Consider the following 26,951-nt stretch of genomic DNA (forward strand, 5'->3'; position numbering starts at 1 on the left):
GACAATAGTCAGGACATCCCCGGTACATGGATGGGAATGGCGGACAATAGTCAGGACATCCCCGGTACATGGATGGGAATGGCGGACAATAGTCAGGACATCCCCGGTACATGGATGGGAATGGCTGACAGTGAGGACACCACAGGCGGAGAATCCTTGGTACATGGATAGGAATGGCGGTTAATAAGAGTCAGGACACCACAGGCTGCTTTGTACACAACTGTATAGATTTATTTATACAGGGAAGATTGTACAGAAAGTTTTAGCGTAAAAATCCAAAATACAACTCACTATAAACAAGTCAAAGTTTAATATACAAATGAATTAGTGCCAAGCACTTCCCTTCCCACCTGCGCTGTGCAAAGCCGCCTCTAGGGGATGAAGGACGGTCTCCTCACATAACCACCAACCACTGCAAACGGTGCAAGTACTTCTGGGATCCCCAAACAGACAATATACAGTACAACATACAGGAAGTCATAGCATCAGAACACTTCCTGCATAGTGCGGAATACAGGGGCCCCAATCACATGCTATTATACGGCAGCGACGAGACAGGTGCCTGGACCAGCCCCCTCTGGTGTAGAGTTCTTGCTACAGTGACATATGCCCAATTTCCGAGCAGTGTGGTCAGTTTTCCAGAGCAAATTGTGTAATATATATATATATATATATAGTTTCTTGTTGCCTATATTTGCTGTAAGTAGAATGAAAAGACTACGCATAAGGCAGAAGTAGGACCCCAAGTCATTCCTCGCGCATGTCACAGTATCCCCAACCTGACCCTTTGTTTTTCACCATTTACACCTGAACCATTGAATTTCGCCATACCTATGTAACCCTTGCATTTCACCACCTTACATTTTGACCCCTTGCACTTTGCCAAACTGACATATGTACCTTGCATTTTGCCATCTTACATTTTGCCAGCTTGCATTTCGCACACAACACTCAGACTTGCCTCTAATACTGCAAACATATTGCTTTGTATCCCTTAAAAACCAATACTGGGCCTGTACTTTGTGTAGGACATAGAACCGCCACCTTTGGACCCTACTAAGTGCCCCATGAGAGGACACCTGGCTCCCCGCCACCCTGGAAACAAAATGACTTATCTGAAGCATGAAAATAACCCGTCTCCCATCAGCCAATCTCCTTCTACTGGCACAGACTGATCAATTCTCCATGAGGATCAACTATTGCAGGATAAACTGAGTGTGAATAGAAGGGAGAGCAATTCCTGGGGTCGCACAGGGTAACTACAGACCCACAGTCACAGCAGTAAGGTAACCGTGTGTGTGTGACAATCTAATCTTTTTACAGTTGGGGGAGGGGTACATGTAGGGCCGGTACGACAGATGGGGGAGGGGCACATGTAGGGCCGGTACGACAGATGGGGGAGGGGCGCATGTAGGGCCTGTATGACAGATGGGGGAGGGGCACATGTAGGGCCTGTATGACAGATGGGGGAGGGGCACATGTAGGGCCTGTATGACAGATGGGGGAGGGGTACATGTAGGGCCGGTACGACAGATTGGGGAGGGGCGCATGTAGGGCCTGTATGACAGATGGGGGAGGGGCACATGTAGGGCCGTTACGACAGATTGGGGAGGGGCGCATGTAGGGCCTGTATGACAGATGGGGGAGGGGCACATGTAGGGCCGGTACGACAGATTGGGGAGGGGCGCATGTAGGGCCTGTATGACAGATGGGGGATGGGCACATGTAGGGCCGTTACGACAGATTGGGGAGGGGCGCATGTAGGGCCTGTATGACAGATGGGGGAGGGGCACATGTAGGGCCTGTATGACAGATGGGGGAGGGGCACATGTAGGGCCAGTATGACAGATGGGGGAGGGGCGCATGTAGGGCCGGTATGACAGATGGGGGAGGGGCACACGTAGGGCCGGTATGACAGATGGGGGAGGGGCACACGTAGGGCCGGTATGACAGATAGGGGGGGGGGCACACGTAGGGCCGGTATGACAGATGGGGGAGGGGCAAGCGTAGGACCGGTATGACAGATGTGGGAGGGGCACATGTAGGGCCAGTATGACAGATGGGGGAGTGGCAGATGTAGGGCCGGTATGACAGATGGGGGAGGGGCACATGTAGGGCCGGTATGACAGATGGGGGAGGGGCACAAAAAGGGTCGGGTTTGACAGATGGGGAGGGGTGCTTGTAGGATGGGGAGGGGTGCTTGTAGGTCAGGAACAATCTGCAATACATCTGACTGTAACCTGAAGGCCAGTACGTGTACTCCTAGCACCCCAAGAACTGTCCTTCGTATCCTTCTAACACACTTGAGTTTCCGTCCTCAGTATATTGCCCGCTATGTCCTCCTGCGTGGTGACAGCCAGAGATACACCTGCTGGGAGGGTTTGGAGATGGCGGAGAGTAATGGGTGTCCAGCCTCAGCTTGGGGAGAAGTCCATCCTGCAGCCCAGCCACCTCTTATGTCTGATACCACTATTTAGAGTCACCCCTGGGGGCTCCAGAGTCTACGAGATCCCAGAACCTTCTGACTTGTTCTGAGAGTCCCAGGAGAGGAGGGAGAGGGTCGGATCTTCAGAGTAATCTCCAGCGTCGTCCCCGTCTAGCTCCAGCAGGATGGGAAGGTCTGAACCCGGGGAGTTCATCAGGATAAGCGGCTGCCCCGTATAATGGACGATCTGTTTCCCTAAGAGACGGGACATTGGGCAGAGTGGTATTATGTCAGGGGCGGAAGGAGTGGGGGGTGAGAGGTGAGAAGAGCAGGGATGGAAGGGGGTGAGGATACGGGGGATAGAGGCGTGAGGGGAGGGAGAAGAAGGGAAGACAGAAGGGAGAATTAGGGATAGAGGGGTGAGTAGAGGGGCCGATAGTGGGGGGGATAGGTGGTGTGAGGAGAGGGGTAGGTACAGGGGGAATAGGTGGTGTGAGGAGAGGGGCAGATAAAGGTGGTGTGAGGAGAGGGGCAGATAGAGGGGGATATGTGGTGTGAGGAGAGGGGCAGATACAGGGGGGGGATAGATGGTGTGAGGAGAGGGGCCGATACAGGGGGGGGATAGATGGTGTGAGGAGAGGGGCCGATAGTGGGGGGATAGGTGGTGTGAGGAGAGGGGCAGATAGAGGGGTGGGGGGGGTGGGAGGGGTGAGGAGAGGGGCAGATAGAGGGGGGATAGGTGATGTGAGGAGAGGGGCAGATAGAGGGGGGATAGGTGATGTGAGGAGAGGGGCCGATAGTGGGGGGATAGGTGGTGTGAGCAGAGGGGCAGATAGTGGGGGGATAGGTGGTGTGAGCAGAGGGGCAGATAGTGGGGGGATAGGTGGTGTGAGGAGAGGGGCCGATAGTGGGGGGATAGGTGGTGTGAGCAGAGGGGCAGATAGAGGGGGGATAGGTGGTGTGAGGAGAGGGGCAGATAGAAGGGGGGATAGGTGGTGTGAGGAGAGGGGCAGATAGAGGGGGGGATAGGTGGTGAGAGGGGCAGATAGAGGGGGGGATAGGCGGTGTGAGGAGAGGGGCAGATAGAGGGGGGATAGGTGGCGTGAGGAGAGGGGATAGGTGGCGTGAGGAGAGGGGCAGATAGAGGGGGATAGGTGGCGTGAGGAGAGGGGCATTTAGAGGAGGGATAGGTGGTGTGAGGAGAGGGGCATTTAGAGGGGGGATAGGTGGTGTGAGGCGAGGGGCATTTAGAGGGGGGATAGGTGGTGTGAGGAGAGGGGCCGATAGAGGGGGGATAGGTGGTGTGAGGAGAGGGGCATTTAGAGGGGGGGGGGGGGATAGGTGGTGTGAGGAGAGGTGTAGATAGAGGGGTGGATAGGTGATGTGACGAGAGGGGCATTTAGAGGGGGGGGGATAGGTGGTGTGAGGAGAGGTGTAGATAGAGGGGTGGATAGGTGATGTGACGAGAGGGGCATTTAGAGGGGGAAATATGGTGTGAGAAGAGGGGACGATAGTGTGTGTGTGGGGGGGGGGGTAGGAGGGGGCCAGATAGAGGGGGGATAGGTGGTGTGAGGAGAGGGGGCAGATAGAGGGGGGATAGGTGGTGTGAGGAGAGGGGGCAGATAGAGGGGGGGATAGGTGGTGTGAGGAGAGGGGGCAGATAGAGGGGGGGATAGGTGGTGTAAGGAGAGGGGCAGATAGAGGGGGGGATAGGTGGTGTGAGGAGAGGGGCAGATAGAGGGGGGATAGGTGGTGTAAGGAGAGGGGCAGATAGAGGGGGGGATAGGTGGTGTGAGGAGAGGGGCAGATAGAGGGGGGATAGGTGGCGTGAGGAGAGGGGCAGATAGAGGGGGGATAGGTGGTGTGAGGAGAGGGGGCAGATAGAGGGGGGGATAGGTGGTGTGAGGAGAGGGGCAGGTAGAGGGGGGGATAGGTGGTGTAAGGAGAGGGGCAGATAGAGGGGGGGATAGGTGGTGTAAGGAGAGGGATATATAGAGGGGGGATAGGTGGTGTAAGGAGAGGGGCAGATAGAGGGGGGAATAGGTGGAGTGACGAGAGGGGCAGATAGAGGGGTACCTGCATCCGCTGCACTTGTATCCGCCTCTGAAAACTTCTGTTCCTGGTACGACAACAGCTCCTGGATCTGTGTAACACACACACACACACACACACAAACACACGTGTCACAGAGCCCCTGCTAGTAACCACCGTATAATCCCTGGCTACAGCGCCCCCTAGGAGCACCACAGTGTATGTACAGAGCATACTCACACTTGCCAGGCTGGAGTCCAGGTCTGAGAGCGGTAGATCTGGGACACTCAGCGAAGGACTGAAGAGCTGCAAGAGATCAGAGAGCGGTTATAGGGACTCAGATGGGAGGAACGGGGGAGACACATACCGGGAACAGATACATGTGATACACGGAGCCAGTGCTACATAAGGGAGGGTTACACGCGATACACGGAGCCAACACTGTATAAGGGAGGGTTACACGCGATACACGGAGCCAGCGCTGCATAAGGGAGGGTTACACGCGATACACGGAGCCAGCGCTGCATAAGGGAGGGTTACACGCGATACACGGAGCCAGCACTGCATAAGGGAGGGTTACACGCGATACACGGAGCCAGCGCTGCATAAGGGAGGGTTACACGCGATACACGGAGCCAGCGCTGCATAAGGGAGGGTTACACGCGATACACGGAGCCAGCGCTGCATAAGGGAGGGTTACACGCGATACACGGAGCCAGCGCTGCATAAGGGAGGGTTACACGCGATACACGGAGCCAGCGCTGCATAAGGGAGGGTTACACGCGATACACGGAGCCAGCGCTGCATAAGGGAGGGTTACACGCGATACACGGAGCCAGTGCTACATAAGGGAGGGTTACACGCGATACACTGAGCCAGCGCTGCATAAGGGAGGGTTACACGCGATACACGGAGCCAGCGCTGCATAAGGGAGGGTTACACGCGATACACGGAGCCAGTGCTGCATAAGGGAGGGTTACACGCGATACACGGAGCCAGCGCTGCATAAGGGAGGGTTACACGCTATACACGGAGCCAGCTCTGCATAAGGGAGGGTTACACGCGATACACTGAGCCAGCGCTGCATAAGGGAGGGTTACACGCGATACACAGAGCCAGCTCTGCATAAGGGAGGGTTACACGCAATACACTGAGACAGCGATACATAAGGAAGGGTTACACGCAATACACGGAGCCAGCGCTGCATAAGGGAGGGTTACACGCGATACACGGAGCCAGTGCTACATAAGGGAAGGCTACACGCAATACACGGAGCCAGTGCTGCATAAGGGAGGGTTACACGCAATACACGGAGCCAGTGCTACATAAGGGAAGGCTACACGCGATACACGGAGCCAGCTCTGCATAAGGGAGGGTTACACGCGATACACGGAGCCAGTGCTACATAAGGGAGGGTTACACGCGATACACGGAGCCAGTGCTACATAAGGGAGGGTTACACGGAGCCAGCGATACATAACGGAGGGTTCCACGCGATACACGGAGCCAGCGATACATAACGGAGGGTTACACGCGATACACGGAGCCAGCGATACATAACGGAGGGTTCCACGCGATACACGGAGCCAGCGATACATAACGGGGGGTTACACGCGATACACTGAGCCAGTCCTACATAAGGGAGGGTTACACGCTATACACGGAGCCATCGTTACATAAAGGGAGGGTTACACGGAGCCAGTGCTGCATAAGGGAGGGTTACACGCGATACACGGAGCCAGTGCTACATAAGGGAGGGTTACACGCGATACACGGAGCCAGTGCTACATAAGGGAGGGTTACACGCGATACACGGAGCCAGTGCTACATAAGGGATGGTTACACGCGATACACGGAGCCAGTGCTACATAAGGGATGGTTACACGCGATACACGGAGCCAGTGCTACATAATGGAGGGTTACACGCGATACACGGAGCCAGTGCTACATAAGGGAGGGTTACACGCGATACATGGAGCCAGCGCTGCATAAGGGAGGGTTACACGCGATACACGGAGCCAGCGCTGCATAAGGGAGGGTTACACGCGATACATGGAGCCAGTGCTGCATAAGGGAGGGTTACACGCGATACACGGAGCCAGCGCTGCATAAGGGAGGGTTACACGCGATACACGGAGCCAGCGCTGCATAAGGGAGGGTTACACGCGATACACGGAGCCAGCGCTGCATAAGGGAGGGTTACACGCGATACACGGAGCCAGTGCTGCATAAGGGAGGGTTACACGCGATACACTGAGCCAGCGCTGCATAAGGGAGGGTTACACGCGATACACGGAGCCAGCGCTGCATAAGGGAGGGTTACACGCGATACACGGAGCCAGTGCTACATAAGGGAGGGTTACACGCGATACACTGAGCCAGCGCTGCATAAGCGATACACGGAGCCAGTGCTGCATAAGGGAGGGTTACACGCGATACACGGAGCCAGCGCTGCATAAGGGAGGGTTACACGCTATACACGGAGCCAGCTCTGCATAAGGGAGGGTTACACGCGATACACTGAGCCAGCGCTGCATAAGGGAGGGTTACACGCGATACACAGAGCCAGCTCTGCATAAGGGAGGGTTACACGCAATACACTGAGACAGCGATACATAAGGAAGGGTTACACGCAATACACGGAGCCAGCGCTGCATAAGGGAGGGTTACACGCGATACACGGAGCCAGTGCTACATAAGGGAAGGCTACACGCAATACACGGAGCCAGTGCTGCATAAGGGAGGGTTACACGCAATACACGGAGCCAGTGCTGCATAAGGGAGGGTTACACGCAATACACGGAGCCAGTGCTACATAAGGGAAGGCTACACGCGATACACGGAGCCAGCTCTGCATAAGGGAGGGTTACACGCGATACACGGAGCCAGTGCTACATAAGGGAGGGTTACACGCGATACACGGAGCCAGTGCTACATAAGGGAGGGTTACACGGAGCCAGCGATACATAACGGAGGGTTCCACGCGATACACGGAGCCAGCGATACATAACGGAGGGTTCCACGCGATACACGGAGCCAGCGATACATAACGGAGGGTTACACGCGATACACTGAGCCAGTCCTACATAAGGGAGGTTTACACGCTATACACGGAGCCATCGTTACATAAAGGGAGGGTTACACGGAGCCAGTGCTGCATAAGGGAGGGTTACACGCGATACACGGAGCCAGTGCTACATAAGGGAGGGTTACACGCGATACACGGAGCCAATGCTACATAAGGGAGGGTTACACGCGATACACGGAGCCAGTGCTACATAAGGGATGGTTACACGCGATACACGGAGCCAGTGCTACATAATGGAGGGTTACACGCGATACACGGAGCCAGTGCTACATAAGGGAGGGTTACACGCTATACACGGAGCCATCGTTACATAAAGGGAGGGTTACACGGAGCCAGCGATACATAACGGAGGGTTACACGCGATACAGATAGCCAGCACTACATAAGGGAGGGTTACACGCAATACACGGAGCCAGCGCTACGTAAATGGAGGGTTGCACATGATACACGGAGCCAGCGCTGTATAAGGGAGGGTTACACGCGATACACGGAGCCAGTGCTGCATAAGGGAAGGTTACACGCAATACACGGAGCCAGTGCTACATAAGGGAGGGTTACACGCGATACACGGAGCCAGTGCTACATAAGGGAGGGTTACACGCGATACACAGAGCCAGTGCTACATAAGGGAGGGTTACACGCGATACACGGAGCCACTGCTACATAAGGGAGGGTTACACGCGATACACGGAGCCAGTGCTACATAACGGAGGGTTGCACGCGATACACGGAGCCAGCGCTACATAACGGAGGGTTACACGCGATACACAGAGCCAGCGCTACATAAGGGAGGGTTAAACGCGATACAGATAGCCAGCACTACATAAGGGAGGGTTACACGCAATACACGGAGCCAGCGCTACGTAAATGGAGGGTTGCACGTGATACATGGAGTGAAGAACATGTAGGGGACACTCACATCAAGAAGTGCGCTGGAGTCCATGCTGAAGCTGTGTCCACTGAACATACTCTGCAGACTGTCCAGCCCGGAGTCTATTATATCCACATGGTCGGTTAGGTCGTTCCTGCACCGGAGACAGCACACGTCATACAGGGGAGCCGAGAGCTGGGGGTAGGTGTGTGTGTGTATGGGTGTGCACATGTATGTATAACGAGAGTTATGGCAGACCTACCTTCAGTTAACGCTTTCTTCGAGGTCAAATGGTCCCCACACAGGGTAACATCGGGGTGTAGGCGGATCCAGAGGACCGTGGCACCAATCAGCAAAGCTTTGACTCATCCCAGGATGCACAGCTCCTCTCCCCTATAACCCCGCCTCCATGCTCAGCTCCTCAGTTTTGTTAGCCAGCCAATAGCAGGAAGAAGACAGATAAGAACATACCAGAACACTCACAGAGTGGGGGAAGTAGTGACCAAGGTCGTATATCAGACGGAATACCTCAGGCCTATAAGGGTGGGTGCCCTGTGGGTACCATGAACCTTGAAGAAAGAGCGTTAACCAATGGTAATTCTACCATAACACTCGCTTTCATCTTCGGGTTCTATGGTCCCACAGGGTGACATCGGGAATGTCCAAAAGCAGTACTGAAGGGAGGGTACCCGCCTGAGGTGTCAGAAGGACCCTACGACCAAAGGAAGCATCCTGGGAGGCAAACGTGTCAAATGCATAGAATCTAGTGACTGTGTGAACAGATGACCACGTTACGGCCTTGCACAGTTGTTCAGCGGACGCACCACGGCGTGCCGCCCATGAGGCACCTACCGACTTGGTAGAAAGTGCATGAATAGATGGTGGTAATGGAAGATCAGCTTGCTGGTAGGCCTGCTGAATGACCAATCCTATCCAATGATCATATCGCTGGCCAGCCCCTTTTGTGGAACACGTAGAGCACATATAATGCCTCTGACTTCCCAACAGAAGCAGTACGGTCAAAGTATGTAGTTAGAGCCGTAGCTACAGCCAAAGGACGCTCAGCCGGAGACAGATCCTCTGAGCTGAAGGCATGGACAAAGATTTCCTGGTTCATATGAAATCTGGAGACTACTTTAGGGAGGTGAGTAGCTCTGGTTCTCAGAACCGCCCTGTCCGAGTGGAAGATAAGAAACGGGGGACAGCATGACAGGACAGTCAAGTCTGATACACCTCTAGCAGACGCAATCGCCAATGGAAAACCGTCTTAGCTGTGAGCCATTTGTATTCCACTGTGTACAGTGGTTGGAAAGGAGCCTGCAAAACCAAGGACAGATCCCACGGTGTTGGCGGTACATATGGAGGATGGATACGTATCACTGCTTGGAGGAAAGTACGTATGTCTGGGATCAATGCAATGTTCCGTTGGAACCAGATGGAAAGGGCTGAGAGATGCACTTTCAATGAAGCTAGTCACAGACCCAGGTCTAAGTCTCTGTTTAGAAAAGCAAGTCCAGGTAGTCTTGTCATAGCCCCGAGCCGCACACCAGGAGAAATATGTATGCCATACTCTATAGTATATTCTGGCAGACGCGGGTTTACGAGCTCTGAGCATTGCCGGATGACTTCTTTTTTTTTATAATATCAGACTCAAGCACCATGCCGTCAAAGACCAGCACTGTAGATCTGGGTGTAGCCAGGGCCCCTGACTAAAGGCCCCCATACACTAGGGCTACTACGCCCCCGACTTCCCCCTGAGCTTCCCCGGCAGCTCCCCGGGGGAGCTTGATTAGATTGGCACTTGATGTGCCATTTTTTATATGTGATAAATCGTCTCGATTTATCACATGTAAAAAACCCGGGGAGCAGGGGGGGGGGGGTGCTACAGAGCTGGGAGCTGGTGGGAGCTGGGGACGCTGCGGGGGACACAGGCGGCATAGAGCCGGGCAGGGGGAGCCGGCCGGGAGCTGTCAGTAATGAATAAAAAAAAAAAAAAGCCCATACAATGAATGGGCGGCCTGTGATTGGCTGCTGAGCGCTCTCTCAGCCAATTGCTGACTGGCTGAGAGAGCGCTTAGCCAATCACAGGCCGCCCATGCATTGTATGGGCTTTTTTTTCTTTTTTTATTCATTACTGACAGCTCCCGGCCGGCTCCCCCTGCCCGGCTCTATGCCGCCTGTGTCCCCCGCAGCGTCCCCAGCCCCCCCTGCTCCCTCCACCGCCGCGCCGCCCCACTAGGTCCCAAGTCGGGTGGTCGGACGTGCAGCAGGTCCGACCACCCGACGCAGATCCGATGCGCACGGGACCGCGCATCGGATCTGAGGGGACATCAAAACTAGCCGATTTTGGTCCGATTTCGGCCAGATCCGACTGATCTGGCCGAAATCTGACCAAAATCGGCTAGTGTATGGGGGCCTTTAGTCCAATCGGAGAGGTAAACAAAACGGTTGTTGTACTGACAGACATTGCAGATCTACAAACTAGTGACATTGAGGCCAGGCTGGGGCTATCACTATGAGACCCCGCCCTCCTGTTTGAATTTCCTGAGAACCCTGGGTATCATAGACACCAGAGGAAAGGCGTATGGAAGACAAAACTTCCATGGAATCGAAAGAGTGTCCGTGAAGATAGCTTGAGGATCCCTGGATCGCAGCCCGTACACTGAGATTTTGTACTCGTGACGGGATGCCATGAGATCCACGCCTGGAGGACCCCACACGTTTTACTGAAAGGGAAAAGACCTCTGGATGGAGTGACCACTCTCCCGGATGAACATCTTGTTGACTTAGGAAGTCTACTTCCCAATTCAGTATTCCGGGAATGAACACAGCCGACAATGCAAGGAGATGGTGTTCTGCCCAAGTCAGAATTCTGGACACATCTTGGATGGCTGCTGCACTGCAAGCGCCCCCTTGGCCGTTTATGTAAGACCCTGTTGCGGCATTGTCTGACCGAACCTGTACTGGTCTGTTCTGAAGAAGTACTGGGAGCGTTGTATACTGCCCGTAGCTCCAAGACGTGACAGACGCTTCTGAGCAGGACCACACGCCCTGCAAGGATCGGGATTCTACTACGGCTCCCCAGCCGGAGGCTGGAGTCGGTAGTTAAGAGAATCCAATTGATGAACCAAAATGGTTGTCCTTTGTTCAGATGGGATAGTTGGAGCCACTACTGGAGGGATGACCAAACTTCTGGAGTCAGTCATGAACGTGGTTCTGATCCAATGATGCTGCCCATCCCATTTTAGGAGGATGTGACACTATAGAGGGCGTGAGTGAAAATGAGCCCATTCAACCATGTTGAATGATGCCATAGGCCCAGGATCTGCATTGCCAGATGGACCGAGACTCTGGGATGTTGAAGGAATTGGTGTTTCCTCTGTTGCAGTCTGACATTTGTCTGGCGTTAGATATAGCCCAGTGGTAGCCAACTCCAGTCCTCGAGAGCTACCAACAGTTCACATTTTCCAGACAACCTACAGTAGCTGCTGCACAGGTGGAACTAATTACTTCACTTGTGATTCTGTGAGGAGATCTGGAAAACATTAACTGTTGGTCGCTCTCGAGGACTGGAGTTGGCTACCCCAGATATAGCCTCTTTACATGGGAGTCCAGCAGTGCCCCCAGATGCAGCATCCAATTGAGAATCCATCCATGCTGCTGAAGAACAGCTAGTATTGTCTGCAGGTGTGCGGACAGGACCTCCTGCGATTTGGCCACTACGAGTAGGTCATCCAGGTAAGGGAACACTCCGATGCCCTGTTGTCTGCAGGTGTGCGGACAGGACCTCCTGCGATTTGGCCACTACGAGTAGGTCATCCAGGTAAGGGAACACTCCGATGCCCTGTTGTCTGCAGGTGTGCGGACAGGACCCCCGGTGATTTGGCCACTACGAGTAGGTCATCCAGGTAAGGGAACACTCCGATGCCCTGTTGTCTGCAGGTGTGCGGACAGGACCCCCGGCGATTTGGCCACTACGAGTAGGTCATCCAGGTAAGGGAACACTCCGATGCCCTGTTGTCTGCAGGTGTGCGGACAGGACCTCCTGCGATTTGGCCACTACGAGTAGGTCATCCAGGTAAGGGAACACTCCGATGCCCTGTTGTCTGCAGGTGTGCGGACAGGACCCCTGGTGATTTGGCCACTACGAGTAGGTCATCCAGGTAAGGGAACACTCCGATGCCCTGTTGTCTGCAGGTGTGCGGACAGGACCCCCGGCGATTTGGCCACAAGGAGGAGGCCTTTTGAATGACATCAAGTATCCCAGGGACACGACTTCTCTCACCCAAATGTCCGCTGTGGTGGTGAGCCACTGCTGTGTGAAGTGCAGGAGTCTGCCTCCCACTTTGGGGTCCCCCTGAGAGAGACCTACCCCTGTCAGGCTTAGCAGGAGGTTGTTTGGTGTCCCAGGCCTGTTCGGGCTTAGACTTGGCCGGCTTAGATGCACTGGAGCTGCGAGGGAAGCTTTGCCCTCTGGCCTTGCCTTGGGGGACGAAAGGACCAAAAAGGAGCAACCTTAGGTCGATGCGGGAGAGCTGATGGTTTGATGCGGGAGAGCTGATGGGAGACACGTGGTCTTGGCAGCTGCCAGAGAAGCTACATTTTTTGTAAGCTCCTCCCCAAACAATATGTCCCCTTTAAAGGGTAACATTTCTAGGGGCTTTCTAGACTCTAAATCAGCCTTCTATGGTCGTAACCACAAGATATACGACGTACCAGTACAGGATTGGCAGAGGCCTTTGTGGCCAATACACCAGCGTCAGACAGAGCTTCCATAAGATACAATGCCGCCTGTCTGATATGAGAGGCCAGTAGCCTGGCATCCTCTGATACATCAGACGGCAGCTCATCCTCCAGCACGTGAAGCCGTGGCAGAATAGCTCTTGCAGCCCAGGGCGCAGCCACAGTGGGTCTTTGTATCGCCCCTGTGAGCGTAAAGATGGACTTAAGGCATGTTCCATGTGCCTGTCTGTAGGCTCCTTTAAGGAGGATCCTGTGGTAACAGGGAGTACCGACGGTTTAACCAGTCGGGTTATATGGGGATTGACTAGGGGGGGGGGAGGAGACTCTAAGCTGCGCGCTGTAAGATGGCCGCCGGTCTCTGAGGGAGCAGGGAAATTCAAAGCAGCTTATGGGCGGTAATCCTGCGGGAAATTGGCACCCAAAGCTGGGGGAGGTACTGCAGGCTGGCACCAACCCCCTTTGCTGGACTTCTCTCATTGGCACCAGTGTAAAATGGGTGAATAAACCCAGCCTGCTCTCGCTGCTCCGGTGGCGTAGTGGAGTCCCTGCCGCAAGCAGCAGTGTCCATGCCAACCACTGCGGGCCATCTCCCTGACCCGCAGCGCGACAGCCATTTTCTGTGCTCTCACAGAGAGCCTTACCTGCCCCTGTGCCGCCAGCCACGCTGTCCTAGGAATTCGGCATCTGGCGGTGCTAGACATCGGGAGCAACCTCTGCCGCAAGCACCCTGCTTGACCCAGGTCATTTCGGCACCAGCAGGGGTGATGGAGCTGCTGCGCTGTAGTCGCTATGACTGACTGAACTAGCCCTTCTAGTGATAGTCGCTAGTGAATAATAAAGTTTGTAAAAAAAAGATAAAAAAGCTTGTGGGATTGCCTCAGGTAGATCCCCGCTGACCGTACCGGGCGCTCCAGCTCCCCCGCTGACCGTACCGGGCGCTCCAGCTCCCCCGCTGACCGTACCGGGCGCTCCAGCTCCCCCGCTGACCGTACCGGGCGCTCCAGCTCCCCCGCTGACCGTACCGGGCGCTCCAGCTCCCCCGCTGACCGTACCGGGCGCTCCAGCTCCCCCGCTGACCGTACCGGGCGCTCCAGCTCCCCCGCTGACCGTACCGGGCGCTCCAGCTCCCCCGCTGACCGTACCGGGCGCTCCAGCTCCCCCGCTGACCGTACCGGGCGCTCCAGCTCCCCCGCTGACCGTACCGGGCGCTCCAGCTCCCCCGCTGACCGTACCGCGCGCCAGCTCCCCCGCTGACCGTACCGCGCGCCAGCTCCCCCGCTGACCGTACCGCGCGCCAGCTCCCCGCTGACCGTACCGCGCGCCAGCTCCCCGCTGACCGTACCGCGCGCCAGCTCCCCGCTGACCGTACCGCGCGCCAGCTCCCCCCTGACAGTACCGCGCGCCAGCTCCCCCCTGACAGTACCGCGCGCCAGCTCCCCGCTGACAGTACCGCGCGCCAGCTCCCCGCTGACACCAACAAAAACTGAGGAGCTGAGCATGGAGGCGGGGTTATAGGGGAGAGGAGCCGTACATCCTGGGATGTATTCAAAGCTTTGCTGATTGGTGCCATGGTCCTCTGGATCCGCCTACAACCCAATGTCACCCCGTGGGGACCATGGAACCCAAAGAAGAAGAGAGTGTGTGTGTGTGTATAGAGGGGAATACAGCGGAAGTCAGTATAGAGAAATAAGGGTCTGGGGGAAGGGAAGGATGGGAGGGTGAGCAGAGAGAAGCGGGCGAGGCCAAGGGGACATCTGTAATAGTAGGAGGAAGCACTGATACATTTGTCATCACCAGCATGTGTACGATCCTCTAACCACAGTATAAAGAGCCCCCTTATTGTCCTGTGTCACAGTGTAGCGAGAGAGTCCCCGCACCGTCATATTACTGTCCCGTGTCACAGTGTAGCGAGAGAGTCCCCGCACCGTCATATTACTGTCCCTGGTCACAGTGTAGCGAGAAAGTCCCCGCACCGGCATATTACTGTCCCGTGTCACAGTGTAGCGAGAGAGTCCCCGCACCGGCATATTACTGTCCCGTGTCACAGTGTAGCGAGAGAGTCCCCGCACCGTCATATTACTGTCCCGTGTCACAGTGTAGCGAGAGAGTCCCCGCACCGTCATATTACTGTCCCGTGTCACAGTGTAGCGAGAGTCCCCGCACCGTCATATTACTGTCCCGTGTCACAGTGTAGCGAGAGTCCCCGCACCGGCATATTACTGTCCCGTGTCACAGTGTAGCGAGAGAGTCCCCGCACCGTCCCATGCAGTGAGAGAGTCCCCGCACCGTCCCATGCAGTGAGAGAGTCCCCGCACGTCCCATAGTGTAGTGAGAGAGTCCCCGCACCGCCCCATAGTGTAGTGAGAGTCCCCGCACCGCCCCATGCAGTGAGAGAGTCCCCGCACCGCCCCATGCAGTGAGAGAGTCCCCGCACCGTCCCATAGTGTAGTGAGAGAGTCCCCGCACCGCCCCATAGTGTAGTGAGAGTCCCCGCACCGCCCCATAGTGTAGTGAGAGTCCCCGCACCGGCATATTACTGTCCCGTGTCACAGTGTAGCGAGAGAGTCCCCGCACCGTCCCATGCAGTGAGAGAGTCCCCGCACCGTCCCATGCAGTGAGAGAGTCCCCGCACGTCCCATAGTGTAGTGAGAGAGTCCCCGCACGTCCCATAGTGTAGTGAGAGAGTCCCCGCACGTCCCATAGTGTATTGAGAGAGTCCCCGCACCGCCCCATAGTGTAGTGAGAGTCCCCGCACCGCCCCATGCAGTGAGAGAGTCCCCGCACCGCCCCATGCAGTGAGAGAGTCCCCGCACCGTCCCATAGTGTAGTGAGAGAGTCCCCGCACCGCCCCATAGTGTAGTGAGAGTCCCCGCACCGCCCCATAGTGTAGTGAGAGTCCCCGCACCGCCCCATGCAGTGAGAGAGTCCCCGCACTGTCCCATGCAGTGAGAGAGTCCCCGCACGTCCCATAGTGTAGTGAGAGAGTCCCCGCACCGTCCCATAGTGTAGTGAGAAAGTCCCCGCACCGTCCCATAGTGTAGTGAGAGAGTCACGCACCGTCCCATAGTGTAGTGAGAGAGTCCCCGCACCGTCCCATAGTGTAGTGAGAGAGTCCCCGCACCGTCCCATAGTGTAGTGAGAGAGTCCCCGCACCGTCCCATAGTGTAGTGAGAGAGTCCCCGCACCGTCCCATAGTGTAGTGAGAGAGTCCCCGCACCGCCCCATAGTGTAGTGAGAGTCCCCGCACCGCCCCATGCAGTGAGAGAGTCCCCGCACTGTCCCATGCAGTGAGAGAGTCCCCGCACGTCCCATAGTGTAGTGAGAGAGTCCCCGCACCGTCCCATGCAGTGAGAGAGTCCCCGCACCGTCCCATAGTGTAGTGAGAAAGTCCCCGCACCGTCCCATAGTGTAGTGAGAGAGTCCCCGCACCGCCCCATGCAGTGAGAGAGTCCCTGCACCGTCCCATAGTGTAGTGAGAGTCCGCGCACGTCCCATAGTGTAGTGAGAGAGTCCCCGCACCGTCCCATGCAGTGAGAGAGTCCCCGCACCGTCCCATGCAGTGAGAGAGTCCCCGCACGTCCCATAGTGTAGTGAGAGAGTCCCCGCACGTCCCATAGTGTATTGAGAGAGTCCCCGCACCGCCCCATAGTGTAGTGAGAGTCCCCGCACCGCCCCATGCAGTGAGAGAGTCCCCGCACCGCCCCATGCAGTGAGAGAGTCCCCGCACCGCCCCATAGTGTAGTGAGAGAGTCCCCGCACCGCCCCATAGTGTAGTGAGAGTCCCCGCACCGCCCCATAGTGTAGTGAGAGTCCCCGCACCGCCCCATGCAGTGAGAGAGTCCCCGCACTGTCCCATGCAGTGAGAGAGTCCCCGCACGTCCCATAGTGTAGTGAGAGAGTCCCCGCACCGTCCCATGCAGTGAGAGAGTCCCCGCACCGTCCCATAGTGTAGTGAGAAAGTCCCCGCACCGTCCCATAGTGTAGTGAGAGAGTCCCCGCACCGTCCCATAGTGTAGTGAGAGAGTCCCCGCACCGTCCCATAGTGTAGTGAGAGAGTCCCCGCACCGCCCCATAGTGTAGTGAGAGTCCCCGCACCGCCCCATAGTGTAGTGAGAGTCCCCGCACCGCCCCATGCAGTGAGAGAGTCCCCGCACTGTCCCATGCAGTGAGAGAGTCCCCGCACGTCCCATAGTGTAGTGAGAGAGTCCCCGCACCGTCCCATGCAGTGAGAGAGTCCCCGCACCGTCCCATAGTGTAGTGAGAGTCCGCGCACGTCCCATAGTGTAGTGAGAGAGTCCCCGCACCGTCCCATAGAGTAGTGAGAGAGTCCCCGCACCGTCCCATGCAGTGAGAGAGTCCCCACACCGCCCCATAGTGTAGTGAGAGAGTCCCCGCACCGTCCCATAGTGTAGTGAGAGAGTCCCCGCACCGTCCCATAGTGTAGTGAGAGAGTCCCCGCACCGTCCCATAGTGTAGTGAGAGAGTCCCCGCACCGCCCCATGCAGTGAGAGAGTCCCCGCACCGCCCCATAGTGTAGCGAGAGAGTCCCCGCACCGCCCCATAGTGTAGCGAGAGAGTCCCCACACCGCCCCATGAAGTGAGAGAGTCCCCACACCGCCCCATAGTGTAGCGAGAGAGTCCCCGCACCGCCCCATAGTGTAGTGAGAGAGTCCCCGCACCGCCCCATGCAGTGAGAGAGTCCCCGCACCGCCCCATAGTGTAGTGAGAGTCCGCGCACGTCCCATAGTGTAGTGAGAGACTCCGTGTCAGTGCAGTGTCGGATGGAATGGGCCGCGCCGCTGTATATAAGGCCTGGGTAAAGGCGATAGACTTCGGTGGCTGTCAGGGCCCATATACACAAATATATCTAACCCAGACTCTGTCCTGCTCAGCAGTGAGGGAGAGGAGCAGCAGGCGCTGCTGGGCAGGAGATGAGACATCTCCGACATCTGGCGACTGCTAGAAATGCTGAAAAGAGAAACACAGGCACATGGAGACAGAAGTACAGCTATTACATGCTCCGTCACAGACAACACGCTCTAACATGTGTGAGGGGAGAGACGTGTGTGTGTGTGAAGGACAGAGAGGGAGGACAAAGAAAGGTTAGAGCGGCGTGTGGGGGTGAGAGGTGGAGGCAGAGAGCGGCGTGTGGGGGTGAGAGGTGGAGGCAGAGAGCGGCGTGTGGGGGTGAGAGGTGGAGGCAGAGAGCGGCGTGTGGGGGTGAGAGGTGGAGGCAGAGAGCGGCGTGTGGGGGTGAGAGGTGGAGGCAGAGAGCGGCGTGTGGGGGTGAGAGGTGGAGGCAGAGAGCGGCGTGTGGGGGTGAGAGGTGGAGGCAGAGAGCGGCGTGTGGGGGTGAGAGGTGGAGGCAGAGCGCGGCGTGTGGGGGTGAGAGGTGGAGGCAGAGCGGCGTGTGGGGGTGAGAGGTGGAGGCAGAGAGCGGCGTGTGGGGGTGAGAGGTGGAGGCAGAGAGCGGCGTGTGGGGGTGAGAGGTGGAGGCAGAGAGCGGCGTGTGGGGGTGAGAGGTGGAGGCAGAGAGCGGCGTGTGGGGGTGAGAGGTGGAGGCAGAGAGCGGCGTGTGGGGGTGAGAGGTGGAGGCAGAGAGCGGCGTGTGGGGGTGAGAGGTGGAGGCAGAGAGCGGCGTGTGGGGGTGAGAGGTGGAGGCAGCAGAGAGCGGCGTGTGGGGGTGAGAGGTGGAGGCAGCAGAGAGCGGCGTGTGGGGGTGAGAGGTGGAGGCAGAGAGCGGTGTGTGGGGGTGAGAGGTGGAGGCAGAGAGCAGCGTGTGGGGGTGAGAGGTGGAGGCAGAGAGCGCCGTGTAGGGGTGAGAGGTGGAGGCAGAGAGCGCCGTGTGGGAGTGAGAGGTGGAGGCAGAGAGCTGATTAGTGTGGGTAATATTATAGATTGGGGGGGGGGGGGGGGGGGGTGTATTTATAGAGATAAAAAAACTAACATCACGTTTTATAAAGATGCCCACAACAGGTCTCCTACTACTTCTGCAGTGCAGTACCTTCGCTCTGACCCTAGGGGGAGCACCACACTCACCGATACACTAATACCAGTACATAATCTTCTGCAGTGCAGTACCTCCACTCTGACCGTAGTGTAGTTCGGTACCTCCGCTCTGACCCTAGGTGGAGCACCACTCCCACTGATACACTAATACTGGCACATAATCTTCTGCAGTGCAGTACCTCCACTTTGACCATAGGGGGAGCACCAAACACACACATGCTGCATAATGGGAGATCCGAAGACACCTGAGCACCAGCCATTATATAAAGCGGAAGCACCTACTTATCCAGACAGGCCACACTGAGGCACGGCTCCGGGGCTTCGCCCTCACGGGCACTGGGGTCACTGTCCTGGAGAATGGAATCTATAAAGGTGGAAGGAGAGAGCGAGTTGTCCATGTCCTCAGGAGATCCCGGGCTTCCCGCAGGTGTCGCAGGGCTGCCGGGGGAGAGCGGCTCCTCCTTGATGAGGATTACAGGACTGCACCTGGAAGAGCAGAAGGTGCAGGGTGAGCGGGCGGCCAGCGATCCTGACATGCGGTCCTGGGTCTGGGGGGCACTCACCTCTCCTCCAGGCTTGGGCTGGGAGACGCAGAGGGGCTGGAAGGGGTCACCTCAGTGACGTCCGAGATTATGGGACCAGCAGCAGGATCGGAGGAGTAGATAGTGGGCGCCGAGTACCCAGAGAAGGAAGCCTGACACCGGGAGAGAGAGGAGAGGTTAAACTAGATCCCAGCCCATCCAGATGACCAAACAGTCAGAACCAGTTTACTCAGCACGCCCACAGAGCCATACCCCCAGCACGCCCACAGAGCCAGTACCCCCAACGCGCCCACAGAGCCATACCCCCAGCACACCCACAGAGCCAGTATCCCCAGAATGCCCACAGAGCCAAATCAGAGCCAGTACCCCCAGCACACCCACAGAGCCCGGTCGAGCCAGTACCCCAAGCACGCCCACAGAGCCAGGTCAGAACCAGTTCCCACAGCACACCCACAGAGCCAGTGCCCCCAACACGCCCACAGAGCCAGTACCCCAGAACACCCACAGAGCCTAGGTCAGAGCCAGTACCCGCAGCACACCCGCAGAGCCAGAAGCTAAAGGACACTCACAGGGTAAGTGGACGTCCCGTGCACAGCTTCCAGCGAGTACTGCCGGCTGTACTTTGGTAGAGAATGGGAGGACGCGCTGTCATTCAGCATTAGGGGTCTGCAAGGGAAGGACAAACAGGGTCATATACAGTTATAGTATGTCAGGGATCGGGAACCTTTAGCAGCTGTTGAACTACACATCCCAGCATAACCTGCATCTAGGGTTGCCACCTCATCCCTTTAAAACTGGAGACATTAATTACACAGGTTCTGTGGCTGGCTCACTGCAAGACTCCATTTCAACTGTTTTTTTTTTTTAATCAGCCACAGAACCTGTGTAATTAATATGTCTCCAGTTGTAAAGGGATGAGGTGCAACCCTACCTGCACCAGTTCAGCATGCACAGCATCCGACCTCGGGGAGGACAAGGACAAACTCCTACCACCCGGGGATAAGTCTACCACAGGACACGCCCACCATATACTGATTGGCAGGGAGTGACACTACAGGACACGAACACCATGTGCTGACTGGCAGCAAGTGACACTACAGGACACACCCACCATGTACTTATTGGCAGCGAGTGACACTACAGGACACACCCACCATGTACTTATTGGCAGCGAGCGACACTACAGGACACGCCCACCATGTACTGATTGGACAATTTAGCACCTGCAGTATGGGTATAACAGAGTTTGCAGCTGTAGAAATTCACAACAATGTACAATAGGGGGCGACATTCCTATGGATAATATATAGACCTATATGGAGAGCAATATCAGATCTGAGCACACTCACATTTTACGTTTCACTCCCAGGATCCCATTGGACTGGACCAGAGAGATGAGGAACTGGATGAGCTGGAGAGAGAAGAGATTATTACAGGGGCAGATATGGCAGTCAGCGCCCTGTGGGTACATATCCACTGTGTACATACCCCACCCGCCATACCCCATCCCTGCAGGTAACCCAGTCTGTGGTCCGTGTCCCCCGCCCCCCCCCCCCCAACACCTAAACCACACTCCTTCTCAACATAAGGCATGCCTCCCGCTCCCTCCTCCCAGCACAGCCCACACGCCCCCCGTTCCCTCCTCCCAGCACACCACACACGCCCCCTACTGGCACAACCAGCCTATGGGATTCCTCTCACCTTATTCACCACTTTCTGCTGCTGGGAGTGTTTCTGCCGGAGACTGGCCACCTCCCTCCATAGCGCCTCATTCTCACTGTGGGCGCAGAGACAAATGGGGGTCAGTAAGAGGTCTGCCATGTGTGCACGCATGTAACATGATTACACGTCAGTAAGGAGACTCACTGCTTCATGGCTAGCAGCCTGCAGTCTATGCCCTCCTGCTTCCCTTTCATCACCTGGACGTCGGATATCAGTTTGCTGACATTGTCCTGACGCACTTTCACCTCCTCGGGTTTGGTTCCAGCCAGCTGTGGAGAGAGAAGTACTAGGTCAGCGCCATGGATCAGAACAGCCCCCCGCCCCCATACACTACCTGCAGCCCCCCCCATACACTACCTGCAGCCCCGCCATTACCTCCTACCCTCCCCCCATCCACTACCTGCAGCCCCCCCTCATACACTACCTGCAGCCCCGCCATTACCTCCTACCCTAATCCCCCCATCCACTACCTGCAGCCCCCCCTCATACACTACCTGCAGCCCCGCCATTACCTCCTACCCTCCCCCCATCCACTACCTGCAGCCCCCCCATACACTACCTGCAGCCCCGCCATTACCTCCTACGCTCCCCCCATCCACTACCTGCAGCCCCCCCATTACCTCCTACCCTCCCCCCATCCACTACCTGCAGCCCCCCCTCCCCCATACACTACCTGCAGCCCGGCCATTACCTCCTGCCCTCTCCCATCCACAACTCCTGCCCCTTCCATACACACTAGACCAGGGGTAGCCGACTCCAGTCCTCGGGAGCTACCATACCACCCCCTCCCACGCTACCTGCAGCCCCCCATTACCTCCTGGGACCCCTCATACGGTACCTGAAGTCTGACCATGACCTCCTGCGCGCCCCCCCATGCGGTACCTGCAGCCCCCCATTGCTTCTGGGCCCTCCCCACTCACATTGTTCACTTTGCGCTTGATGTTCTCCAGTAAGTGCTCCTGACCTCGGATGAAATAGGGATGCTGAAACTCGGTGTCATCCTTCTCCGGCTTCAGAAGACCGCCTTGTTCAATGTGGACCACCTTCCGGAAACCGTCTAGGGAAGACACAGTAGAGGCCGGTCAGCTCCTGTGTGCACAAACATTAGAGTGCGAGCTCTGTGGGACAGCAGTGAGTACTTACACATATTCAGCTGTCGCACAAAACTGGCCATGTTGTTGTGTTTGAAGTATTTTGGGAGAACTTCTTTGGCGAAGCAGCCCTGGTCATACACATGGAAACTGTTCCCCTCCTGGATAAAGAGAGCGGCATGTGGTCAGCGGACAGGGCGGCGCGCGGGCAGGGCGACACAGGGCGCGCGGGCAGGGCGACACAGGGCGCGCGGGCAGGGCGACACAGGGCGCGCGGGCAGGGCGACACAGGGCGCGCGGGCAGGGCGACACAGGGCGCGCGGGCAGGGCGACACAGGGCGCGCGGGCAGGGCGACACAGGGCGCGCGGACAGGGCGACACGTTGACAGGGGGGCACGTGATGCGTGGAAAGAGCGACACGTGGTGCATGGAAAGGGCTGCACGTGGTGCGTGGAAAGGGCGGCACGTGGACAGGGCGGAGACAAGGCGGCACGTGGTGCATGTGTTGTGCAGGGTAACACGGAAGGGAGTATGTGCAGGTACACGCGTGTATAGGGGGCAGTGTGCGGCACATGTATGGGTGATTCTCCTGTGAATGATCGCTGTAATCACAGGAGAGAACCCAAACTGCAGGTAACTCTCCCAGAGCACAGACCACAGCATGGAAAGGGGTACTGCAGCAGCTGTGACGGCCAGAGAACGGATACATGTCAGCACTTCCTGAGTCACAGGACACCCCCCCTCCTCCCTGACATGGTATCGGCCAGTAGATGGCGCACAGCTGAATGGTTTGTTTCTCGGGCGCGATCAGCGGCTGGTATTTAGCGCACATTCCCTAGGTCTGCCGATCTGAATGTACGTGCGATCGAACAGGACTATCATGTTTGGTTGGGTTCAGCGGCTTTACGAGATATGATATAAATACCTATTAACTATCGCCCGCAACCTCTCGTCACTTCAGATGGGAGATCGGGAGCGATATAACAATATCGCCCATAGTGATGAGGCATGACAGCGATGTGGTCCAGATAGCTATTGTCACACTGGAAGATGGCCCTGTCCCCACAAGCTTACACAGTTCTAGTGGCATGGGAATAAAAGTTACATAGTAGCAGTATGCCAGTAGTGTTGGGGTACATAAAGGAAAGTGGGTACCCCAACACGTGGCTTGTTTTCCCATGGCATCCAGGCGGTTGGCACACACTCTCCTCCGATGCCTCCGCTAATGAGGCGCAGAGTAGCGGCACCTTATGCAGAGGTGTAGCCATCGCCTGCAGAACCGCCGACAGTACAGACCCAGCACAGAGGGCCTGAGCCGCTAGGACATATTACTGGGATGATGCAGAATGAGGTGCTAGATTCCGGGATATCGGAGAGTCACTGGGATCTCCGTGACAGATTACCCCCCTTCTCCTCCTCCTTCTCCGCTGGATAATGGCCAAACCGCTACCAGCGGCAAGTACATCACACCCCCAGACCCAGCAAATCAGAACCATGTGTGAGCGGGGGATCAGCTTACAGAGCTGCACTTGGCCAAAGACACAGGAAATACAGCGTAGAGATGACAGAATGGAGAAACTGGAGATGAGCAACTAGATCCAAACTGGAAAAACAGCACAAGATTGCAAATTGTTCCTGTGACATCTCTCCGGAACAACCAGATCCCCCCCCACACACAAACGTGCGCGCGTCTCCCCGGCATCCGAGTGCATCGCCACAGCCTGTTCCCTCAGTACTACAGCGGGCCTCACTCACTACTACTACTACAGCGACTATCCCCCCGCACCTCACTACTACTACTACAGCGACTATCCCCCCCACACCTCACTACTACTACTACAGCGACTATCCCCCCCGCACCTCACTACTACTACAGCGACTATCCCCCCCCGCACCTCACTACTACTAGTGTCTATCCCCCCCGCACCTCACTACTACTACAGTGACTATCCCCCCGCACCTCACTACTACTACAGCGACTATCCCCCCGCACCTCACTACTACAGCGACTATCCCCCCCGCACCTCACTACTACTACAGCGACTATCCCCCCCCCGCACCTCACTACTACTACAGCGACTATCCCCCCCCGCACCTCACTACTACTACAGTGACTATCCCCCCGCACCTCACTACTACTACAGCGACTATCCCCCCCCCGCACCTCACTACTACTAGTGTCTATCCCCCCCCGCACCTCACTACTACTACAGTGACTATCCCCCCGCACCTCACTACTACTACAGCGACTATCCCCCCGCACCTCACTACTACTACAGCGACTATCCCCCCCGCACCTCACTACTACTACAGCGACTATCCCCCCGCACCTCACTACTACTACAGTGTCTATCCCCACACACCTCACTACTACTACTACTACAGTGACTATCCCCCCGCACCTCACTACTACTACTACTACAGTGACTATCCCCCCGCACCTCACTACTACTACAGTTAGAATTATTCGGCAACTCGCCATAACTTTATTTTCTTCTCCTTATTCAAGGGAGGATTGCCTTGCCCCCTCTCTCTCATCCGCAATCCTATACTGTGTATGATTGGGGACAGCAGAAGCGGGGCCCAGACAATCACATCCGACCCACTATTTACTATCCTATTCAAAAATCCTAACTTTAAGTGACTCTCTCATTGGCATCACCACAATCTACCTCCCTGCAATGCCCACATGGTAACAGGGAGAGATTCCAAGGGGTGAAGCCAACAGCAGAAGCACGCTCTAGCTCTCTTCGGATCAGCGGTGCTCCCTCATTATCACCCTACAACCATACCTGACTGAAACCGCCTGGTAGCAGCCGAACACAGAAGCTAAACAGTGATGGGCCGACCTAGTACCTGTCTGGGGAACTAACAGGGAATAGCCGGTGCTGTAGCTCACCATAACAGCAGAAGCCAACACGCTGTGGGAGTTATGCATGGCCGTTATCTTTTCTCTCCCTCCTCTCACCTTATTTCCTGGTCCTCTGTCCACTGCCCCCATCACCAATTCCTTGCAATAAGGAGGTGTGTCCTGCGCCACCATAACTGTTATTTTCCTCTACGATAAACAATTCGGATGTCAAAATATTGATCCTTCATGTATTTTTAGAGGAACAGTTTACGTATAAAGAAATTCTCGCTGCATGTACACTGAACTGGGTTTTTTTCTGATTTATTCCTTCAAAGTGGAGGGAAGAATCAAACCTTTATTTTAAGTGTTGAACCATTAAAAGTTACATCTTAATATGTAGACATCATTTCATTTTCATATTGTTTATAAGTGTGCCCCAAAAAACCTTGTCGGGTTCCCTTTTGCCCCTTTCAGACCGCACTTTAAAAACGGTATATTGCCGTTTTTTTACCGTTTTAAAACGGTAATGTGTGCGGTCTGAAAGGTGCAGGACCACTTAACCGGTTAGAAAAAAACGTTTTTTCTAACCGGTTAAAATGCAGGGTCCTACCCGTTTCAGAACCGGTATTTTAGGCTCAAAATCGGTTCTGAAACGGTATTTAGGACCCAGCCAATGAGCTGGGTCCTAAATTCAGCACAGTGAATACTTAATGAGCGCTCATTAAGTATTCACAGCACTGGAGCCCCCCCGCGCGTGTCGACGCCCCCCCCCCCCCCCGCGCGTGTCGGCCCCCCCCCGTGTCGACTTACCCCGTGCCGGTATCTCCGTTGTGGTTCCCGGCACTGCAGCTCAGTATGCTCGGAAAGCACTTATGAAAAAAGTGTCTTTCAGAAAATGGCTGCCCCCATACGAAAGACAGTTTTTTTAAACAGGGTTTCCTATGGGGCAGCCATTTTCTGGAAGACACTTTTTTCATAAGTGCTTTCCGTTTAAGTGCTGCGGTGTGAAAATTACGGATTATACTTACGATAATTCCTTTTCTTCGGAGTACTTCATGGCAGCCATACAATGGGTTCATCCCTCTCTCCCCTTACAATTAGACAGGTAGTTTTTCCCTAGGACACGCCCCCTTCTCCCACCAGTACATAGCCACCACCTTCCCCCATGACTCCAGTCTTTTGACTCGTCTCCGCCACCGATCCTAGGGAAAAACACAAACACGGGGGGGATAATAATACAGGCTGCCAGAAGTACCTGACGACCAAAGGAGGAATCCTGGGAGGCGAACGTGTCAAAAGCATAGAACTTAATGAAGGTATGAACAGATGACCACGTTGCAGTCTTGCACAGCTGTTCGGCCAAAGCACCTTGGCGTGTTGCCCATGATAGGTCAGCCGCTCTGGAATAGTGTGCTTTGGTGGAAGGAGGAAAAGGCAGATTATCCTGCCAATAAGCATCTTGAATAGCCATGCAGATCCAGCGAGCAATAGTCTGTTTGTTCGCTGGCCAACCCTTTTTGTGGAATTCATAAACCGCGAAAAGGGAATTAGATTTTCTGACCGTCTTAGTACGGTCAA

The 26,951-nt window shown here is 56.0% G+C and overlaps 1 protein-coding gene across 3 annotated transcripts in view; it reads right to left on the reverse strand.

Moving 5' to 3' along the window:
* Positions 1–206: 206 nt before the first annotated feature.
* The window catches only part of HSF1 (heat shock transcription factor 1), a 42,155-nt gene continuing 15,410 nt past the window's right edge, over positions 207–26,951 (reverse strand). For 2 of the 3 annotated variants that reach the window (XM_083145069.1, XM_083145071.1), the window contains exons 3-15: positions 22,575–22,683; positions 22,352–22,488; positions 21,576–21,700; positions 21,411–21,486; positions 21,059–21,120; positions 20,279–20,375; positions 19,731–19,861; positions 19,450–19,653; positions 18,031–18,126; positions 8,464–8,569; positions 4,697–4,762; positions 4,502–4,568; positions 207–2,680 (exon numbers count right to left, since the gene is read on the reverse strand). In XM_083145069.1, the coding sequence (XP_083001195.1) occupies positions 2,502–2,680; positions 4,502–4,568; positions 4,697–4,762; positions 8,464–8,569; positions 18,031–18,126; positions 19,450–19,653; positions 19,731–19,861; positions 20,279–20,375; positions 21,059–21,120; positions 21,411–21,486; positions 21,576–21,700; positions 22,352–22,488; positions 22,575–22,683 (1,455 nt within the window). In that variant the 3' untranslated portion in view covers positions 207–2,501. The remainder of the gene's footprint in view (positions 2,681–4,501; positions 4,569–4,696; positions 4,763–8,463; positions 8,570–18,030; positions 18,127–19,449; positions 19,654–19,730; positions 19,862–20,278; positions 20,376–21,058; positions 21,121–21,410; positions 21,487–21,575; positions 21,701–22,351; positions 22,489–22,574; positions 22,684–26,951) is intronic. The other variant, XM_083145070.1, reaches the window with a different exon arrangement.

The sequence above is a fragment of the Crinia signifera genome, chromosome 5, assembly GCF_055691185.1.
Source record: "Crinia signifera chromosome 5, ASM5569118v1, whole genome shotgun sequence".
Classification (NCBI taxonomy): Eukaryota; Metazoa; Chordata; class Amphibia; order Anura; family Myobatrachidae; genus Crinia; species Crinia signifera.